The 20,541-nt window shown below is 39.4% G+C and overlaps 1 protein-coding gene across 1 annotated transcript; it reads left to right on the top strand.

Annotated features, from left to right (window-relative positions):
- Positions 1–305: 305 nt before the first annotated feature.
- On the top strand, positions 306–20,316 carry LIPA (lipase A, lysosomal acid type). Its single transcript, XM_050959586.1, has 10 exons — positions 306–460; positions 3,136–3,247; positions 6,124–6,244; positions 8,603–8,801; positions 10,596–10,705; positions 11,229–11,365; positions 13,656–13,802; positions 16,257–16,328; positions 17,744–17,815; positions 19,447–20,316. The coding sequence occupies exons 2-10, from the start codon at positions 3,137–3,139 to the stop codon at positions 19,678–19,680; spliced, it is 1,203 nt and encodes a 400-aa protein (XP_050815543.1). The 5' UTR covers positions 306–460; position 3,136; the 3' UTR covers positions 19,681–20,316.
- The last annotated feature ends 225 nt before the right edge of the window (positions 20,317–20,541 follow it).

Here is a 20,541-nt window from a genome sequence, read left to right as displayed (position 1 = left end):
CCTAAATGGTTGCACCGGCCCTGGTCCGCAGGCATGACTGCGGCAGCTCTACTGGAGCCGTGAACCAACGGCCCCTCCCCAGCCATGCCTGCGGCAGGTCAACCGGAGCCGCCTGCTGCACCCCCGGCAAAATGCCGCCCCTCAATAATCCTGGCACCCTAGGCGATTGCCTAGGCTGCCTAAACGGTAGCGCCCGCCCTCGGCGGGACCAGTGCCCGCCGCCCAGGGGCCCGGGCTAGACCGGGAGGGGAGAGCGGCAGGTGGGAGGAGCGACCCCTGCTCCCGAAGCCGCTGATTGGCGCCGCGCCGTGGCCTGAGATGGCCGGCGGGGTTGGGCGGCGCCAGCGTAGTGTCCCCCTCCGCAGCAGGGAGTAGCCACCCCGGTGTGAGCAGCGACCGCGCGGCCTCTTGCGAGTCCCCGGCAGCCCGGCCCGAGCGCTCCGCTGCAGCCTCCTCTCAGGTCAGTGCGCTGCCCTGCTCCGCCGGCACATCTGCCCCGGCAGCGGCTGGACGCGCCGCCGTGGCCCCATGCCGCCTGCAGCGCCCCGGCAGCGTGCGGGTACCGCTCAGCCTGAGCGGGGCGGGGCACGGCACGGACCGTTCGCCGCACCGGCGGCACGGCCTGGGCGGTGACACTCTCAAGAGACTTGGCGGGTGCAGGCCCCCATGAGGCCTGGGGCTGCCCTGGAGCTGATTCACCGGGGGGAAGCAGCTCCGGCCCGGCCCCCTGCCGTTGCTTGAATGCCTAGTTCTAGCTGTGCCCTCGCTTCCCGAACGCAGGGGCGCCTGATGTGTCTCCCTGTTTCTCTGTGCTGTGTGGTAGGATTGTTGTTTCAGTGTTTGTACCGCACCTACCACGCTGGGGGCCTGAACTGTGTCTGATCCACCATCAAGTGCTACCCCAGTGCAAATAATAAATTAATACTAATAGTTGACAGCATGCTGCCTCTTTGGGCTGCAGCTGTGTGGCTTCCCCCTCCTCTCTAAAGTACTTAAATATCCCCCCCTTATTGTAGGTATTTATCCCCATTTTACAGAGGGGGGAACAGACACAGCAAGGAGAAGTAAGTGGCCCAGTGTCACATGGGAAGTCTGTGGTGGAGCAGGAACTTGAATCCAGATCTCCCAAGCCCTTGGTTACTGCTGGAGCCATTTAGCTGCCCTTGTGATCCTTTAGAGTTGTCACGAATATTGCTAAATCTCAGACTCTTAAATATGTTGCAGTGAATTCTGTCTTGATTCTTCTATGTAGTGTTGCTGTAGCTGAGTTGGTCCTAGGAGATTAGAAAGACAAGGTAAGTAATTTTATTGCACCAGCTTCTGTTGGTGAGAGAGAAAAGCTTTTGAGTTTACACAGAGCTCTTCTTCTCAGAAGAGTGTCAGCTAAAGGGAGCAAAGTCTTTAGAATGAGTAGTTAACACGCATTTCATGGGACAGTTAATCTTGAAATGTGTTAACTACTTATGCTAAACAGTCTGTTTCACATTGTATTTAGTGGTGACACTCTAAATTTCCCAGACCAGAAGAATAATTCTGGGAAGCTCGAAAGTTTGTCTCTTCCCAACAGAAGTTGGTCCAATAAAAGATATTCCCTCAGTCACCTTGATTCCTTCTTGCCAATGAAGTTATTGTTGTCTAGTGACACTATCAGAGGACCCAGCCACATCAGCCACACCATCAAGGGCTCATTCACCTGGCACGTCTACTAATGTGATATATGCCATCATGTGCCAGCAATGCCCCTCTGCTATTTACATTGTCCAAACCAGACAGTCCCTATGTAAAAGAATAAATGGACACAAATCAGACATCAGGAATAGTGACATACAAAAGCCAGTAGGAGAACAGGTCAATCTCCCTGGACGTTCTATAAGAGATTCATTTGCAAATTTCAAGCCTATATTAATGGTTTTAATAGAGACTGGGAATGGCTGGCTCATTACAAAAGTAGCTTTGCCTCTCCTGGAATTAACACCTCCTCATCTATTATTGGGAGAGGACTACATCTACCTGATTGAGTTGACCTTGTCAACACTGGTTCTCCACTTGTGAGGTAACTCTCTTCTCTTCATGTGTCGTTATATCATGCCTGCATCTGTAATTTTCACTCCATGCATCTGAAGAAGTGGGTTTTTTACTCACGAAAGCTTATGCCCAAATAAATCTGTTAGTCTTTAAGGTGCCACCGGACTCATTGTTATCGTTGTGGGAGGCACTTAGGCTGTTGCCTCCTTCCCACAAGGTTTTGTGTGTTATATGCTGCCCATGGGAAAAATAAAGTTTATAAACTATTAACGGCCACCATTCTTTTTTTTAGTAATAAAAATATCTGATCACATCAGTGGCCCCTGAGCCTTTTGGTCCTTTACCTCCTGTGAGCAGTGCTTATGAGGTGTAAAGGGGAAAGGGAAAGAGAGGTTATAAACAGTGGCAGAAGCTGCTATTTTCTTGTTAAAGACATTCCTTGAGTACATATCTCTCTCCCCTCACAAAAGTCTGGTTTGTTTGGCTTTTTTTTTTTTTTTTTTTTTTTGCATGTTAAACTTTAATAGCATTGGATGCTGTGAGATGGCTAAGTCAGGGCTGAATATAACTAGGTGAATAGCATTGTGAGATGGTTACACTAATGTGATGAGATGGTTACACTTCTTGGGCAGTTTGCACAAGAAAACTGTAGTGATTTTCTTAGTTGTTTTTTTTTTAAGAGCAAATCCAGGGAAGCACATGCACAGCTTAATACAGCTGGCTCAGCTTTCACCATTCTTTGTTTAAAATTAATGTGTCTTTATAGTGTTTTTGTTTCTGATTTCTGTTTCTACATCACCATTTAAAAAAAATTTGATTTTTGGAAGGGAAGAATATTTGATTTATTTGTATTAAATCCACTGGAAATCTTTATGAAAGGAAATAATGCTGCAGAAAAGTTTCTCAATTATAATAGACAAAGTGACTCTTTGTATAGTACTCATACCCCCTTTGTCTTCCCCTCTCCCCCCCATGTATTTCTTCTGCAGAAGAAGCCATACAACTTAACCTCAGGGCCTCACTTTTTTTTCTTTTGCAGCATAAGTCTTTTTTATCTTATACAGTGCAGCTTTTACAAAGCCTTATTTTTTATGACATGTATTTCTACAGAATGAAGATATGGCTCCTTATAATTGTGGCATGTTTGATCCAAGAAATTGTAAGTTCAGAAGCATTTGTCAGAAAAAGAAGAAATGTGGATCCTGAAACATCTATGAATATTGTAAGTTACATATTGTAAAATTCATTCAGTAGCTGTCATTTATAAAAATGATGTTTGTCATCTGTCATATGGTTACTATATACAGGGAATAGCTAGTTATCTCAGATATTGTAGTATAATTACTGTGGGAAAATGCTGACTTTTTAAAAATGATGATTACTTTAACTGTGGAAGGGTGTTTTGCCTATTAAACTTTAATTAATAATGTTCTTGTTGTAGATCTGGATTAAGGAACAGAGGGAAATTGCCTAACCTAGTTCTTTAAATTGCCTAAACCTGTTTACATGCCTGACAGTAAGCAGGAGTCTTGTCAGTGACATTCTATTTCCATCTCTCTACTTGCTTGCAAATTGGAAAAAAAGGCTGTGGGTTGATTGAGGGTATGGAAATGCGTGTGAGAAAGATGTAGAGCAGGGTAAGCAACCTATGGCACATGTGCCAAAGGCAGCACACAAGCTGATTTTCACTGGCACTCACGCTGCCTGGGTCCTGGCCACTGGTCTGGGGGGCTCTGCGTTTTAATTTAATTTTAAATGAAGCTTCTTAAACATTTTAAAAATCTTATTTACTTTACATACCATAGTTTACTTATATATTATAGACTTACAGAAAGAGGCCTTCTAGAAATGTTAAAATGTATTACTGGCTTGCGAAATCTTAAATTAGTGTGAATAAATAAAGACTCGGCACACCACTTCTGAAAGATTGCTGACCCCTGATGTAGAGGAAGTAACATATATAAATAAAATATATCTCTGGCCTATATGCTGTCTCATGTCTTATATGAAGGGGTAAATAACACTCTCACTTTATACACATCAGTCATGATTTTATAGACTTCTATCATATTTCCCCCTTAGTCATCTCTTTTCCAAGATGAACAGTACCAACCTTTTAAAATCTCTCCTCAAATGGAAGCTGTTCCCCACTCATGATAATTTTTGTTTCCTTTCTCTGTAGCTTTTCCAATTCTAATATTTTTTCTTGAGATGGGGCGAGCAGAACTGCACACAGTATTCCAGGTGTGGGCATACTATGGATTTATATAGTGGCATTATGATAGCCTTTTGCTGTCTTATCTTTCCTTTTCCTAATGGTTCCTAACATTCTGTTCGCTTTTTTGACTGCTGCTGCACATTGAGCAGTTCTTTTCAGAGAACTATCCACAATGACACCAAGATCTTTCTTGAGTGGTAACAGCTAATTTTAGACCCCATAATTTTGTATGTATAGTTGAGATTAAGTTTTCTAATGTGCATTACTTTGCATTTATCGACACTGAATTTCATCTGCCATTTTGTTGCCCAATTACCCAGTTTTGTGGGATCATCTTGTAACTCTTGGTAGTTAGGTCCAAAGCTGACTATCCTGAGTAATTTTGTATCATAAGTAAACTTTGCAATGCCACTGTTTCGGCCTTTTTCCAGATCGTTCTCTGTGGCTCTGCCTCCACTCCAGTTAAAACTGCTAGAAGGAACTGTACTTATTAAAATCACTTGTTGCTAGTAAGCTTCTAGTAAGTTTTTCCTGACAATTGTTTGCTCCCCCTTTGCTGTTCACTGTTGTCGCTTTCCCCTCTTTCTGTCATAATAACCAAGTTTTTACCCTCATTGGGTAAGGACTTGCTGTTAATTACTTGTCATCTTATTGGTACCTTTGCCCCTCCTCTCATTTCCCTGCCCTCTTTCTTATCTTCATTTGTTGCATCACATCTGAAACTAGCTTATAAACTTTTTGGGGAAGAGAGAATTTGCCTTTTCCATGCAACACCTAGCGTATTTTTGAGTACTGTTTTTTAAAGGTAACTAGAGTTATTGCCAATAGGATCATGCAGTTGTACGGGTTAGGTATTTACACATCATCTAAACGATTCAGCTACATGAGCTTTTTTGTTGTTGTTAAGGTTTGTGAACTAACTCACTTGCAGGTGATAGAACAGAAGTGAGTTTTTAGAAGAGACGATGTTTAGTAGTCCTATTTTATAGTATTAGTGTCAGATATTAAAAGCTGTAGCCTAAGCATATGAACAGTGTGTAAAACTTTCCTGTTCTTGCTGTGATGGTTAAGTCCTAATATAAATGACTTTATTGAAGCCACTGTTATACAACATTTTGTTTCAAACCTGCTGTGTTGTAGGTCATTTAGACGATGTATTTAAATATGATAGTGTTCAGTGAGTGATTAATAGGAGTAAGGATCATGCCTCTAATATTTGAATTGTTTTTAAAATCTTACCCTTTAGAAGAGAGATGCATCCCCTCATCTACCACTGATAGCACGTGTTTTGGTGACATCGCTTGTCTGTAATTGACAGACGTTTGCTGTTTTCAGTGAGCATTGTCTGTCTGAAGTGGTAAAAAGAAGGACAGTCTTTCCCTTCTTTATCCTGTTGTCCCCAATCTTCTTTCCCCTGCTCCCTTTTCCAACACTCTTTCCACCTGGTTAGTGGTAAACTAGATGACCTATGTGTCTTCTCTGTAGTGAAGACATAGACTACCAGCTTTAGCCTGGGATATGCACTAGAACTTGGATCTCTCTCTCTGTAGGGGTTGAACATTGAGACAGATAAGAGATATTTCAAAGGCACCACTCAACTCCTGCCCAACACTGCCCAACTCCTATTGAAAATCAATGGGAGTTGGGTGCCTAATTCTCATTGGTGACTGAAACACATGCAGGAGTAAACGCATCATCGCCTAGTAACAAACCTTTCCCTGATGGTCTCTCTCTACCACCTACCAGACATAGCCACAGCAATGCAGACATCACACTTCTATATTGTTGTCTGTGGAAAGACCTCCAAGCATTTTACAGACATATAACGAATTAAAAATGTCAACAATTTCAATCAAAAGCTTTTGTTTTTCTTTTTGCAGAGTGAAATTGTTACCTACAGAGGCTACCCCAGTGAGGAGCATGAAGTGGTGACTGAAGATGGATATATCCTTAGCATTAACCGAATTCCTCATGGGAAGAAAAGCCATGGGATGAAGAAGGGTAAGATTTACTTCTGCCTGAAGAAAGGGAAGTCTTGAAAAAGATCACTTTGATTTGGAGAGATCTAACTCTTGTAATAAACCTGACCAGGATAAAATGTGGGTAACCTATGTGGTTTACAATTACTTATAAAGGAAAATAACAGTGCAGACTATGTTAGAGTAGGTAATGTTGGAGAAAAACAGTAGATTATTGGAGGGGAAGGGATTTCCTCCCCAAATTCAAAATTTGTAAGTGGTTTGTATTTTGTAGGATCTGAAAGAAACACTTCTTTTTTTTGTGCTGAAATTTTACATTTACTGAAAAAACTCAATTTATGATAAATGAGAAATGGTAATTTTTTTTAAAGTAAGAATGTGCTAAAGTCTGTTTTGTTGCAAAAATTTCATTTTTTAAACTTTTTTTTTTGTTTTAAAAACTTTGACTAACACTAAAGGTAGGGGCAGGTCTTGTTCCCCTTCTGTTGAAAAACATACCAGAAAGACACATCCCCTCCCCGAAAACAAAACAAAAAAAACAAAGAAAAATCCCAGTGCTCTTCTGATTTCTGCATGGAAAGAGGAATTAGACTATGTTGATTTTAGATTCTAGTATGCTATTCTCCTTGTCTTTATAATAAACTATAAAGCAAAGTAATAATTACTATAGCACCATATTGTACATAGCTATTTATAGTATGTAAAATATCATTTCTAAAGAATGCTATTCTGTGGAAACTAATATGCTTGTAGACCTGAATAGCAATTGATGAATTCAGTCAGAATCAAATTATGTTTAATGTCCCTTGGGGTAAATTCTGTCCTCCGAGGCATGCATGCCTCTATCATTTATTTTAATGGGAGTTGTATGCTTATATCTGAGGGTAGAGTCTGAACCCATGGAGTTTAAAAAGCTGAAGATGTATGCATACATATGTACCTTATGGAAGGAGGAAAAAGCAAATATCCTATAATTGCAGGTGTGAACAAGTACTATGGCAAAAGACCCTCTTCTACCAAAGGCAAAAAAATCTGTCTGTCCTTAATGGTTGACTTGATCGCTCCTAAGCATGTTTGCCCTAACTATTGTCTCAAAGAGCCAAGGAGCAGACAGTTTGGTGCACAAGGCAAGGTAGTCAAATTGGCTAGTTTTATGTTTGTGGATTTCTCAGGATTTTTTAAGCGCAAAGTGAAGATAGATTATGCTTCTGTGGCTTTTTTATTGAATCTTTCATCTGTAACGTAAGCAAATAGTGAAGTTTCCTGTCTCAAAAGAGTGATGAGGGGGTGGAGAAGGAAGCGGTATCAAAGTTCATGTTTTGTAAAGCACTTTTTTAATTTTTAAAAACAAAGATTGCTGAGCAACTTTTGTCAAGTATGATCCTCTAGAAGAAGAATGAAGACATAAAAGTTCATTTTGACTTCACGCTATTACAGACCTGGTATCTTTTCCCAAACAGTGTTTATTTACTGCTAACAGAATTTATAGTGGATAATATTTCATAATGTTTCTGTTGCAATATCTGACAAATGTGAATAGAATTAATTGCAGTTATGTATGACATTATCTTTTGGAGCGAAAGTCCACAACAGTCTATGGTTCCACAGCTGGAAAAACTGTAAGGGAAATTTGTTATGTTAAAGAAAAATGGCAATGACTTTCAGTTTAACAAATGCTGAAAATCAACATGAACAGGCGAAAGGAAGGTATTAAAGTAAGTTCTCTTTCCATTCCCATTTGCATTCCTGTGCTCCTGTGCATTGTGAGAACCAGCAGCAGATGTTAATGTTGATACATAGTGGAAGGGGATCTGATGCTAAAGACAGCGGTACACCACCTTAGTTTGTCATTGTCTTAGCCTGAAAAGCCTGATCCCTGGAGTTCACCTAGGGGAAGGCCTTCCATGGCCTTGTGGTAAGAGGAGGGGAGCAAGGATAATGAAGAAAAGCTAGAATGCCTCCAGGATCAGGCCTCTTATCACCCAGAAATTATAAATGCTGGGAACAAATAGCTCTCTATGTTCTTGCTGTAGTTCCTGCTTTTCTTGGGTTTGCTTGTTTCAAACCTGCTTTTTTTTGTGTGAGAAATATTAGGTGCCTTTTGCTCTAGTTAAGAACCTAATGTAATGTTTTTAAATCCATAACTACAATAAAATAACTCTTTAAAACCCTGCTATTGTGAAAGATTACAATGCATGAATTTAAGACATTGTTGGTATCATAAAGGCTGCTAATCTTACAGTCCTATAGGAGTATAGGTTAACCACTCAAATATAGAGATGAAGGAAATATTGAATACTCACTAGAGTTTGTCAGGACTTCAGTGCGAGGAGAACATGAAGCTTTGATTTTTAACTACATAAAATGCTTTATCTTTCAGGTCTCAAGCCTGTTGTTTTTCTGCAGCATGGTTTGCTTGCAGATGGTAGTAACTGGATCACAAATTTGGACAACAACAGCCTGGGCTTTATGCTGGCAGATGCTGGCTTTGATGTTTGGATGGGAAACAGCAGGGGGAACACTTGGTCCAGAAAGCATAAACACTATACAGTGAAGCAAGAAGAATTCTGGGTTTTCAGGTAGCTGGATCCCATTTCTGAGGAGTGCTGTTTATTACATTTTATACATGCTGTCAACAGGAACCACTCCTTTCCCTCTGCCATTTCCTCCGTGATGCCATGCCCCCAGTATTAGTGCTGTGCCGATCACTGAATTTTTGGTTTGCTGGCAGTTCTTGGAGGCGAGAGGGTAGGGGTTGATTTGGGCCAAACTGAAACATTTTTTTTTTTTTTTAAATTTTTGGTGAATTGAAAAAGTAGAAAAAATTTCCTTTTGGGTCAAATGAAACATTTTGTTTCCAGGCATTTTTAAAAAATAAAAGGTAATGAAGGTCTCAATTCACAGCCAAGGCAGTAGGGTTTCCCCCTTAGCCCAGTGGTGAGGGCATTGTCTTGGAATGTGGGAGACTCAGGTTTAAATTCCTGCTGTGGAGCAGGGACTGGAACCCAGGTCTCTTCCTTCCCAGGAGAGTGCCCTATCCACTGGGATATAATCATTCTCTCTATCGCTCTCTCTCTGGCCTATTGGTTATTCATGTACTTTTATACAAAGTGAGACCTCTTCAAGAGGAGGAATTGAGACACCCACCCCAGAATAGTCCATAAGCGGGTGGTAGGGCATTCTCCTGGGGGAGAGCGGGTGAAGCGAATTGTTCCAGTTGCTGCTCTAGAACAGAGCTTTGAAGCTGAGTCTCCCACATATCAAGACTTGCCCTAAGCACTAGGATAAAGACTGTGAGGGAGGACTCCCTCCCATCCCTCCCCCTGAAATTCCTTTGGCCAAATCTGCATTTTTGGGGCAAATAAACTGTTCATCTGAAAAATTTCACCCTGTTCTCACCTCATCTCCAAAAAGATATATTGGAATTTGAAAAGCTACAGGAAAGGGCAACAAAGTAAAAGGGTAACAAAAATTATTAGGGGTATGGAACGGAGAGATGAATAAAACTGGGACTTTTCAGCTTAGAAAAGAGACGACTAAGGGAGGATATGATAGAGGTCTATAAAGTCATGACTGGTGTGGAGAAAGTAATTAAGGAAGTGTTATTGATTCCTTCTCATAACATAAGATGTAGGGGTCACCAAATGAAATTAATAGGCAGCAGATTTAAAACAAACAAAAGGAAGTATTTCTTCACACGTTGCAGCCAACCTGTGGAACTCCTTGGCCTTCACAACATCCTCTGGCAAGATTATAACAGGATTCAAAAAAGAACTAGATAGGTTCATGAAGGATCATCAATGGCTGTTTGTCAGGATGGGCAGGGATGGTGTCCCTAGCCTCTGTTTGCCTGAAGCTGGGAACGGATGACAGGAGATCACTTGATGATTACCTGTTCTGTTCGTTCCCTCTGGGGCACCTGGCGTTGGCCATTGTTGGAAGACAGGATACTGGGCTAAATGGACCTTTGGTCTGACCAAGTATGAGTGTTCTTATGTTCTATCTACTACCCTACTTCAGTAACAGATTAAACAAGATTGTGCCACTGCAATTGTTTATCCTGGTTATATATGTGCTAATATGCTAACAGTAAGGGAAACTATAAATTTGCCTTTATAATAATGGCCTGATCCTGCCTTCATTGAAATCAATGAGAAAATTCCCATTGACTTGAGTGGTTCAGGATCAAGCCCTAAGTGAATCTTGGTCAGAGTTTGGCTATTTGGAATCAGCCTTTGGAAATTTTTGTTCATTCTTAGCTGACTAATTTTCAGTGTACTAAAGTTCCATTCAGTAATTCTTCTCTATATATGTTGCTATGGAAATTCTTTAGCTTTATTTATATAGCTATCTTCTTGTCGTTTATATTATAGTTTTGATGAAATGGCTAAATACGACCTTCCTGCCGCTATAAACTTTATTGTGAATAAAACTGGACAAGAGAAAATCTATTACATTGGCCATTCACAGGGTACCACTATAGGTATGTTAAGAGATTTAATTTAAATACATTGTTTTAAAAGAGAAAGATTTGCACACTTTTGGTTAAATAATGATAAAATACAGATTTACATGTACAGTTTATTTTGTATCCTCATTAAAACTAAAAGGAAAGAGAATTAACTTTCACCTATTTATTTGAAGTGAAAACTTGTAAAACAGTAAATTATGCTAATAGATTACGTTATTCATCCAATTTCCGTAAAAACAAATATTCGAAAGAGTTGGGAAAATGTATATGGAAAATCATAGATTCATCACTCCAACTAAAATGTAAATTGATGCTCAGGTCAACCTTTAATTAACCAAACCAGTATTTAAAGACCAGTATTTAACCAAACCAGTATTTACTGATTCTAATTCACATTCTTCTTTAAACACATACACAATTTCCAAATTCAGAACTTAAAACTTATTATACACTGTAATGAAAATATGCCTACCTAAAATTTTGATTTAATTTCTGTCAAATATTGTCTTGAGAAGTCTTTTTTTTTTTTTAACAGCTTTCATCGCATTTTCAACTATGCCAGAGCTAGCTAAGAAAATAAAAATGTTTTTTGCATTGGCACCTGTAGCCACAGTCAAGTTCTCTACTAGCCCTCTGACAAAACTCGGAGTGCTTCCAGAGCTGCTGCTCAAGGTGTGTATTTCAGTCAAGATATTTGTTTTAAAACAAAGTGAGAATATTTATTTTCCATTTAAAATGTTTTTAGTAGAGAATACACCTCTACCCCAATAGAACGCTACCTGATATAACACAAATTCGGCTATAACGCGGTAAAGCAGCGGGGAGCCTGGACCCTTTAAATCCCCGCCTGAGCCATGCTGCCGGAGCTCCGGCGGTGATTTAAAGGGTCTGGGGCTCCCAGCAGCGGCTGGAGCACTGGGCCCTTTAAATCACTGCCAGGGAAGCCGGTCCAGTCCAGCACGGCATACTGACTCTTGCCAGTATGCCATATTGAACTGAACCCGATATAACTTGGTCTCACCTGTAAGGCGGTGAGAATTTTTGGCTTCTGAGGACCGCGTTATATCGGGGTAGAGGTGTATAAATAAAACTATGTGTAGAGTTAATGCATATGAATGTGCCTCTCTTGCTCTGTACACACTTGTACAGGAGATTAACATGCATGACATGCATTCTAAGCCAAATTTTGACCGTATATCAATATATATCCAGAGTTGCTCTCTGATGGTTTTCCGTGTTGATAACTGTGTAATTGAGAGTAGAATTTGGCCCACTGACCACAAAATGCATTTGATGTTGCCCACTGCTCTGCATTTTTTTAAAAAAAGTGAATAATAATGTAAAAGCAAACATTTGTTTTGATGTTGGTGGATCACATACTATCTGAAAACGCTTAATGTTTATCTTTGATGTACTATACACAAGGATGTTGAGAGCCTTCAAAATGGGAAAATTGAACTATCAGGCTGAGAAATTTAAATACATGACAGGAGAAGCTGGGGGAAAGTTAAAACTTAAACTGTATCTCATGAATAGGGCTTGACCTGAAAGAGTCAGTATTATATTTACTCATTTGCACATGGTTCTAGGACTTGTGTTGTCAAAAAGCCATGATTAATATATACAGTGCTCAATTCTAGTAGGGTCATTTGATATCCTTTTCTTCCTTTTATATAGAGTATTTTTCATTTGTCATCAGTTTCTGTAGATTTATTTAGCAATCACCTCTGTGTACTTCAGACTTTCTGTAGATTTTTCCATTGATAAACTCACATGTTCTACTCCACTGAATTGGAATGTCTCCTGGAGACCCTGTTTAATCTAGCGTCTGCTTCTTGGGCAGGGGAGTATTAGCATAAATGCTGCTCCCATTAAGGAGAGTTGGGCTGGTGAAAAATACTATGGTGCTTTTCCAGACTTGAAATTCTAAATTTTTCACACCAGTTGCCAAAGAAAGAGTGAGAGGAAAAGGAGGATCCAGTGAAGATGTTCACTAGCTGTTGTGTGCTGTGTACAGGGGCTGGACTGCCCACCTCTATTCGCAGCTATCCTTTGGTGGGAGAAGGAGGGATAGCCATGTGAGTTATGGCAGACGAGGTTTTAGATATTGGAAGTGTCACTCCATCTCTGTTAGGCGTAATGTACCTTTTCTAATCACAGGACATGTCTTGAATAGATATTTTTGTGTATTGTAACTGCCACTGGCTCCCCTTCTCCTCTCAGGCAGATAGAAATGAGGCCAAATCACACCTGCCAGCTCCCTCTGTCCCTCTTCTCATAGTGAAGATGGCTGCTTAGTTAGAATAATAGGCTGATCAGGGTCCCCAGTTAAGAAGCTTTTATTTTATAGAAAAAATGCACCTGTTCACATGGTCCTGTGAAACTTGACCCAGTCACGGTGACTTGCACAGTGAGCTATTGTGGAACCACCCAGTTAACCACAAACCAGTGGATGGGTCATAGACTTTGTGCTGTGTCAGTGTGAGTAAAAAGCACTCTGTAGATCATGTTCAAACCTTTGGACTTTTTAAAAATAGTATCTTGCAAGAGGAAACTGCCACCACAATGCAAGCTTGGTTTTATTCACATGGTTTGAATTGAGGAAGCTTCAAATATCAACCAACCAACTTAAGCAGATGTAGCTTAAAATATTTAACCTTTATCAGAAATCTGACATGCCCTCTCTGTCATAATGAATACAAAACTGGTAAGAACTTTTTTAAAAGTTTGAATTTTCATGGATTTTCTTTTGGTAACCATGAATAATTTATTCTGTTCTTAACTTGGTAGGAAAGGTACTGATTATATATTTCACTTCAAATTAAATGATCTAGGCTCACATGGTGAGAACATATAATACAAAACAATCTTTCTTTTATGAATTGAAGTAGTTATCTCAAGAAATCTATAGTATGAATAAAAGCAAATAGCCTTCTGTTATGTGTATGTGCTTATTTTTCAGGATATGTTTGGAAAGAAGCAATTCCTTCCCCAGAATTCATTGCTGAAGTGGCTTGCCACTCATGTTTGTACCCACCAATTACTTGATGACCTTTGTGGCAATTTCTTCTTTCTTATATGTGGCTTTGATGTGAAAAACTTAAACATGGTATGTTCTATATACACCTAGCAATTATCTCCTCATGACATTTAAGAGTATAGACTATGATCTGAGTGTTTATATTCCATATGTAACTTAAAAATAGTTTAATACCTTCTAGTTCTTGAGAGTTTGAATGAGTATCTTTTCTTGCTATAGACAGGAGTCCAGCTGCACAGTCTAGTTGATAAAATACATAGAACTAAATTTAAAAATGGATTGAAAGGATGAAACAATTTTTTTGTATTCTGTGGGAAAAACACTGGCAAGATGGATAGATGGAGAAGAGAATTAATGGTATAGAACATGGAGAGAAGGGAGAAGTAAAAATTAGACTTCACAGCTTGGGATGCATCCATGTGCAAGAACTACTGAGATTTCCAGTTCTCATAGTGGACATATGCAATTGCTTTCCTAGGAGTCAATTTGTACATTTTTAAGTCTGTAGCCTGTTCTGTGTTCCAAATGAGGATTGAAGCACAAGAGACAGTGCAGGTGTGTTGTGGACAAATTGGTTAAGTGCATATCTAGTCTGAAAAGCGATTTATGTAAAAAAATCATCTACCAAGTCATAATTGATTACACCTGTGCAAATACATTGGAGGAAATGTTGTTGCAGAGGTGTCGCTGAAGATGAGGTTTAAAGACTGAAGGGATGTATGTTTTGATGAGGGCATAATTTGGCCTGCAGAATCTTTTGTTGCTGGTGATAAAACTTCAGAAGGAAAGAATCCAGCTTTAAATTTCGAGTCTCAAAGTTCAGTTTCCAGAGTTGGGTTTTTGTTTAAACAAACAAACAAATACCAAATAGCGGAACATCTCTCTACATTGCTCTGGATGTCTGTGACAGACAATAAACATGGAATCCCACAGTGCCACTTTTTAGAATCAGTTTGTGGAGTAGTACTGTAAGCTGAGGGCAGTGGTTGGGACACAATAGTAAGAATACAATGGACAGGGATGGTGTCCCTAGCCTCTATTTGCCTGAAGCTGGAAATGGGCGACGGGATGGATCACTTGATGATTACCTGTTCAGTTCATTCCCTCAGGGGCACCTGGCATTGGCCACTGTTTGAAGACAGGATACTGGGCTAGATGGACCTTTAGGCTGACCTGGATGGCTACTTTTATGTTCTAATAGACATAAGGAAATTTGGGCTTGGTCAGCACATAGAGAAAGAGAGAGAGAGCGTGAATCTGACTGGGATTCCAGTGGGATCAAGCCACCTGAAGGAGCAATGAAATGAGGACACTCTGATATGGGGAAGATTGTGCAAAATATTCCCAACAAAACTTAAATTTCAATGTTAAGTTTTTGCTTTTCCAAGCAGCTATGCTAAAATATTGTGGGAAAATCTGCAAAATTATTTCTTTTGTCAACCCCCACCCCAAAAAACGAAAAAAAACAAAACAAAAAACCCTCCACTATTTGGGCAAAATCACAACTTGAAACTTGTCCCAATTGATGTCTTGTCATTAACTTCAATAGGGCCAGGATTTCACCCTCAATTTTAAAAAATAAATAAATCAGAATTTTGAATGAAAATGTGAATTTGGCACAAGATATATGAAATAGAAAAAATGCTAATTTTTGTGTTCAGAATTCCCCACTCTCCCCACACAATTTTGCATAGTTCTAAATATAGATAATACTTTACTCTGCCTGAGGATTCAGCTTTCAGAAGACAGTATTTTTAAACTGAAAATAAATGAAGCTTATTTGGAGCAACAGCCTATGTTAGTATAGGTAGGCTAAATAGTTTATCAAAAATAGTATAGTGTAGGGAGGCATTTAAAACTTAGAAGAACTTGGAACACTTTTGGTAACATTAACACTTTTAAACTTGTAAATTTGATATAAATTATTTTTGCACATTACTGTTAAGTTTAAAGTCAATATTTATGACAAAATCCTTGTATTAAGGACACCACAGAATATTGAAACTAAAGTGTTTTTTCTGAACTTAGTTTGCATTTCATTCAGCTGGGAAACAAAGCTAGATTGGTTAGTTTCACTTTTGCATCTAGTAACTTTTATTAACTCGAGCAATACTGTTCTTTGTTTTTTCTCAATGTGTTCGGAGAAGGCTTACATCTCTCCTTCACAACCATGCTTCTTTGTGGGGGTGGGGAGTGGAGGTTGTTTTTTGGAAAAAAAAACTGACTAAAACATTGAAACATTCCGGTCAGATTCAGTTTCTTGGTTTTTTAAGTGTAATTTTACAATAAAATAAAACATCAGCTTTAGATCAAATTTAGTTTAAACTAAGTTGACAGTGTTATTCAATTAATGGCAAGACTCAAGCATCCTATCCAGTTTGTGTATACTAGCCTACTCTTAACTTTCTGATCAGAACTTACTTCTTTTAAACTTACTCTATTCGGTTGTGCAAAAAGCAATAAAAGATGGAATTGATGCACATTAATAGATGAAAATTGTGATTAATTATGTTGCTGTTACAGAGCCGAGTTGATGTGTATTCAACACATTGCCCTGCTGGGACATCTGTACAAAACATGATCCATTGGAGCCAGGTAGAGCTTCTGAAATCTGAAGTGCCTGTTAACCTAACTTGTGTATAAAATACTGCTGCCAGTAAAATAGGGATAAAAATGTCAAAATGATTCTATGGTAGCAGTTAATTTAAGTGGCTGTATCTCAGTGGTGTAAAACAGGTGCAGTACCCCTATGCTGCGGGAAGAAATTTCTTGTGGAATCAGCAGCTGCTGGTCCCTGCATAGGTGCTTCAAAGTGAGATATGATCTTAGGGTATATCTACACTACTCGCCGGATCGGCAGGCAGCGATTGACCCCTGAGCGCTCTATTGACTCCTGTACTCCCCTGTCACGAGAGGTGCAGGCAGAGTTGATGGGGAAGCGGCAGCAGTTAAGACGCCGTGGTGAGTAGGTCTTAGTATGTCGACTTCAGCTGCATTATTCACGTAGCTGAAGTTGCGTAACTTAGCTCGAATCCCCACCCCGCCAGTGTAGACCAGGCCTTAGAGTCAACTTGGTTTTCTACACAAAGTGTGTGTTGGTCTGGGAAGTGTAATTTGAGCTTCCATGGGTTAGGTTGAGTTGCAGTAAGGTACTATTGAATCTGAGCAAGTGTGGCAGAATTGAGCTCTTAAGATGGTAATATATACAATTGAGATAATTTCAAGGGAATTAAATTGGGCTGGGAGCCTTAGGCCAAAGCAACAGAATGTATTAATATCTAAGGGTGTCTTGCATCACCAGCATTGTTTTTGTAACTCTCATGGCTAGTTGCATGGGGTTACCTTGCCAGACTTCACAGGTGTTTCTGTGTAGTAATAGGCAAAAAAATGAGAGTGGTTGGCCTGGATGATTTTTTTTTCTTTTTGCTATGGTCAATGCTTGTTCCCAAATGGCTAAGATGGCTTTGTGAGACATGAATTAATTGTTGCTTTGCTGCAATGCAAATGCACCAAAACAGCAGCTTTGGAGGAACAAATCTTTACTGCTTAAATAGTGACCTGCAGGCACTGAGCTAGATTTTCAGAAATATACAGTCCAATGTGTATGTGCAACTCCTGGTTTGGATTAAATCCAGCACTCTTGGATGTTTACCTTTTAAAAATCTGGCCAACTGTGTATTATTCCATTTTAGTACATGGTGTCTGCTCCTGCTTCTGGCCATAATCTGTAGGTGAAAATATGAGATCTAAGAAACCCTGTGGAAAAGAAGTGGGTGTGGGAATGGTAGAGGGAAAGTGGTGTGGGAATGGTAGCATGAATATTTTAGAAGAACAAAGGCTATAATCAGTTTGGCTTTCCTTTGCTACAATTATCTTGGTCTCATTGCCTCGGTAAAACATTAATCACACAGCTGGAGAAGTGCCTTAATCCTAACCTTCATGTTCTTTCTTTACAATTCCTAAGTGCAGACACTGACCCTCATGTTTCTGTGTGTGAATATTTGTTTTAGGCTGTTAAATCTGGGGAACTCAAAGCTTATGACTGGGGAAGCAAGGCTGAAAATTTGGTTCACTATAATCAGGTAAAGAACTTTTTAATGGAAGTCCTTACAATCCTTGAGAAACAAAAAAAGAAAACTTCAAAAACTGCCAGAAGTCCATGTCAGGTTGTGATCTAGTCAGGCCTTGCAAATTAAACAGGGACCTGCAGCCAGGATATAAACATATAGGTGCTCAGAAATGATTAGGGTAGGTAACCAAAGGCATGTGTGCCAAAGGCGGCACGCGAGCTGATTTTCAGTGGCACTTTCACTGCCGGGTCCTGGCCACTGGTCGGGGGGGGGCTTTGCATTTTAATTTAATTTTAAATGAAACTTCTAACATTTTGAAACCTTATTCACTTTACATACAACAATAGTTTAGTTATATATTTATAGACTTCTAGAAAGAGACATTCTAAAAAGATTAAAATGTATTACTGGCACGCGAAACCTTAAATTAGAGTAAATAAATGAAGACTTGGCACATCACTTCTGAAAGGTTGCTGACTCCTGGATTAGACATAAGGTGGCACTGTTGTCTCTGAGTCAGTACAGAGTCAGTGCTTCTGATATGACATGGGGCGATACTTTGTTGCAAGAGGTGCAGTAAATCAATCAAGACCTTGGTTAAGACTTGAGTTGGGTACAGGTTTTTCAGTGAATAGTAAATTTACCCCCCCCCCCCAAAAAAAAAAATGCATGTAAGGGGCACTGGAAGTATTCAAAAATTTAGAAATATTTTCAGCCAAAAGGAGAGAATTTATTTCTAATATGTCAAAGCTGTTCGTTTTGACCATTCTGAAATGTTTGTTTTGACTCTTTTGGTTTTGAAATATATCTACATATTTAAAAAAATAGGGCGAAACAAAAAAATACAAAAATTTCATTTTAGTGTTTGTTTTAGGGTGTGTTTTAGTCTGAAATAATTGTTTTTAAATGTCTTTAGCAAAAACGTGGGGAAAAAAAATCTTGAGTTAGAAATAAACCAATTTTCCTCCCAGATTTTTTGGTGTGGCTCTTCAGTTGAAAAATCACTTATTTGCTCAGCATTAGATCATTAGTGAGAAGCGCTGTGAGATCATTAGAGTTGTATAGGGTTAATTATGCTGCCCTGGCCAAACTTCAGCCTACTTAAAACCCCCGCTGCAGCTTCATTTGGATACCAAATTCTTCTCTAGATCTCTGTGCATAGGTTTACCGTTCTTTTGCTTTACTGTGACTGTAATCTCTTGCAGTAATCCTAGTCTGAGCAGTGCAATACAGGCTAGGAATATGCATGCTTATTGGTAGGCGTAGTTTTACTTTCAGTGTAATAGTGACCTGTATAAGCAGGTTTGGGATTTAAATTTTACATGGTAGACTCTCCACACACAGCCCATCCACCATTACCTTGCAATGTCCAAAAACCTCATTCTTCCTACCGAGCAGGCTTTAATATGGAGTTAGTCAGGGCTTCTCTTGAATTGACTGCTGCTCCCCAGCGACTGCCACCCAGAGCAAAGAAAGGAAACTGTCCTCTTGCATTTGCGAGTACATTGCAGTAGTGCTAGACAAACCCCTTAGCAGATTGGCTCTTTCTAAAGCCAGAGTTTTCTTTTTATATATATATATATAATGTATGTATGCTTTCATTTTTAAAAGATTGCAATCTTTCTCTCCCCCTCCCCCCATAGTCTACCCCTCCTTTCTACAAAGTAAAAGATATGACTGTGCCAACTGCACTGTGGACTGGTGGACATGACTGGCTTGCAGACTGGAAGGATATTGGCATATTGCTCACCCAAGTCACTAATCTGGTGTACCACAAACACATTCCTGAATGGGAACATCTGGATTTCATCTGGGGTCTCGACGCACCTCATCGCATGTATAAAGAAATCATTAAAGAGATGAGCGCACATCTGTAAAGCTGCTTGGGCGGTGTGGGGTTAAAATCTTGCTAAATGCCTCTCTTGGAATGTGTGGTGTTGTCTTGGAAATAGCACCACATCTTTATTTATAATGCCTTTAAAAATGCCAATAATGGCCACTGGTTTGGATTAATATCTATTTTTGATGTAAACAGTGTTATTTCTTTCACCCTTACATTCCCTTTGCTATCCTGCTGGCTTCATGCAATGTGGTAATACTGTCAGAAAACAGTAATGTGCCTTTGCCTAGAGGAAATATTTTAAATCCAAGTAAATTTATTGATATGTTTAAAAGACAAATTAACCCACTTTGCATGTCAGGAGCCTGAAAGTTCAAAAGATAAGCACTTGCCCTTGAATAAAATATTAACATTGATTTGAAAATCAAATACAGTTGAACCTCAGAGTTACAAACACTTGAGACTGGAGGTTGTTCGTAACTTTGAAATGTTTATAACTCTTAACAAAACATTATGGTGGTTCTTTCAAAAGTTTATAACTGAACGTTGACTTAATACAGCTTTGAAACTTTACTATGCAGAAGAAAAATGCTGCTTTCCCTTTATTGTTTTTAGTAGTTTAACACAGAACTGTACTGTATTTGCTTTTTAAAAAAAAATTTTTTTTGCCTTTGCTGTTGCCTGATTTGTGTACTTCTGGTTCCAGATGAGGGGTGTGGTTGACTGATCTGTTCATAACTCTTAGGTTCTACTGTAGATCTTCCCAAACCTTTTAGTGGTGCTCTTGCTAATACAGTGACAGTTTAAAACTGGCAGCAGAGGAACCAAAGATACCTAGCTATTTTCTCTTGTGCTTTAATCATAAATTAGCCATATTTTTAAGAACTAAATGTCCAGT

This window comes from Gopherus flavomarginatus, chromosome 6, assembly GCF_025201925.1.
Source record: "Gopherus flavomarginatus isolate rGopFla2 chromosome 6, rGopFla2.mat.asm, whole genome shotgun sequence".
Lineage (NCBI taxonomy): Eukaryota > Metazoa > Chordata > Testudines > Testudinidae > Gopherus > Gopherus flavomarginatus.
The sequence above is the reverse complement of the archived record's forward strand: the minus strand, read 5'-3'. Positions and strand labels throughout refer to the sequence as shown.

Bases quoted from the DNA above. Each gene is read 5' to 3' on its own strand.
- LIPA (XM_050959586.1), top strand. From the start codon at position 3,137: ATGAAGATATGGCTCCTTATAATTGTGGCATGTTTGATCCAAGAAATT. The intron at 13,803-16,256 runs GTATGTTCTATA...TTGCTGTTACAG, and splicing joins ATGTGAAAAACTTAAACATG to AGCCGAGTTGATGTGTATTC. The intron at 17,816-19,446 runs GTAAAGAACTTT...CTCCCCCCATAG, and splicing joins ATTTGGTTCACTATAATCAG to TCTACCCCTCCTTTCTACAA.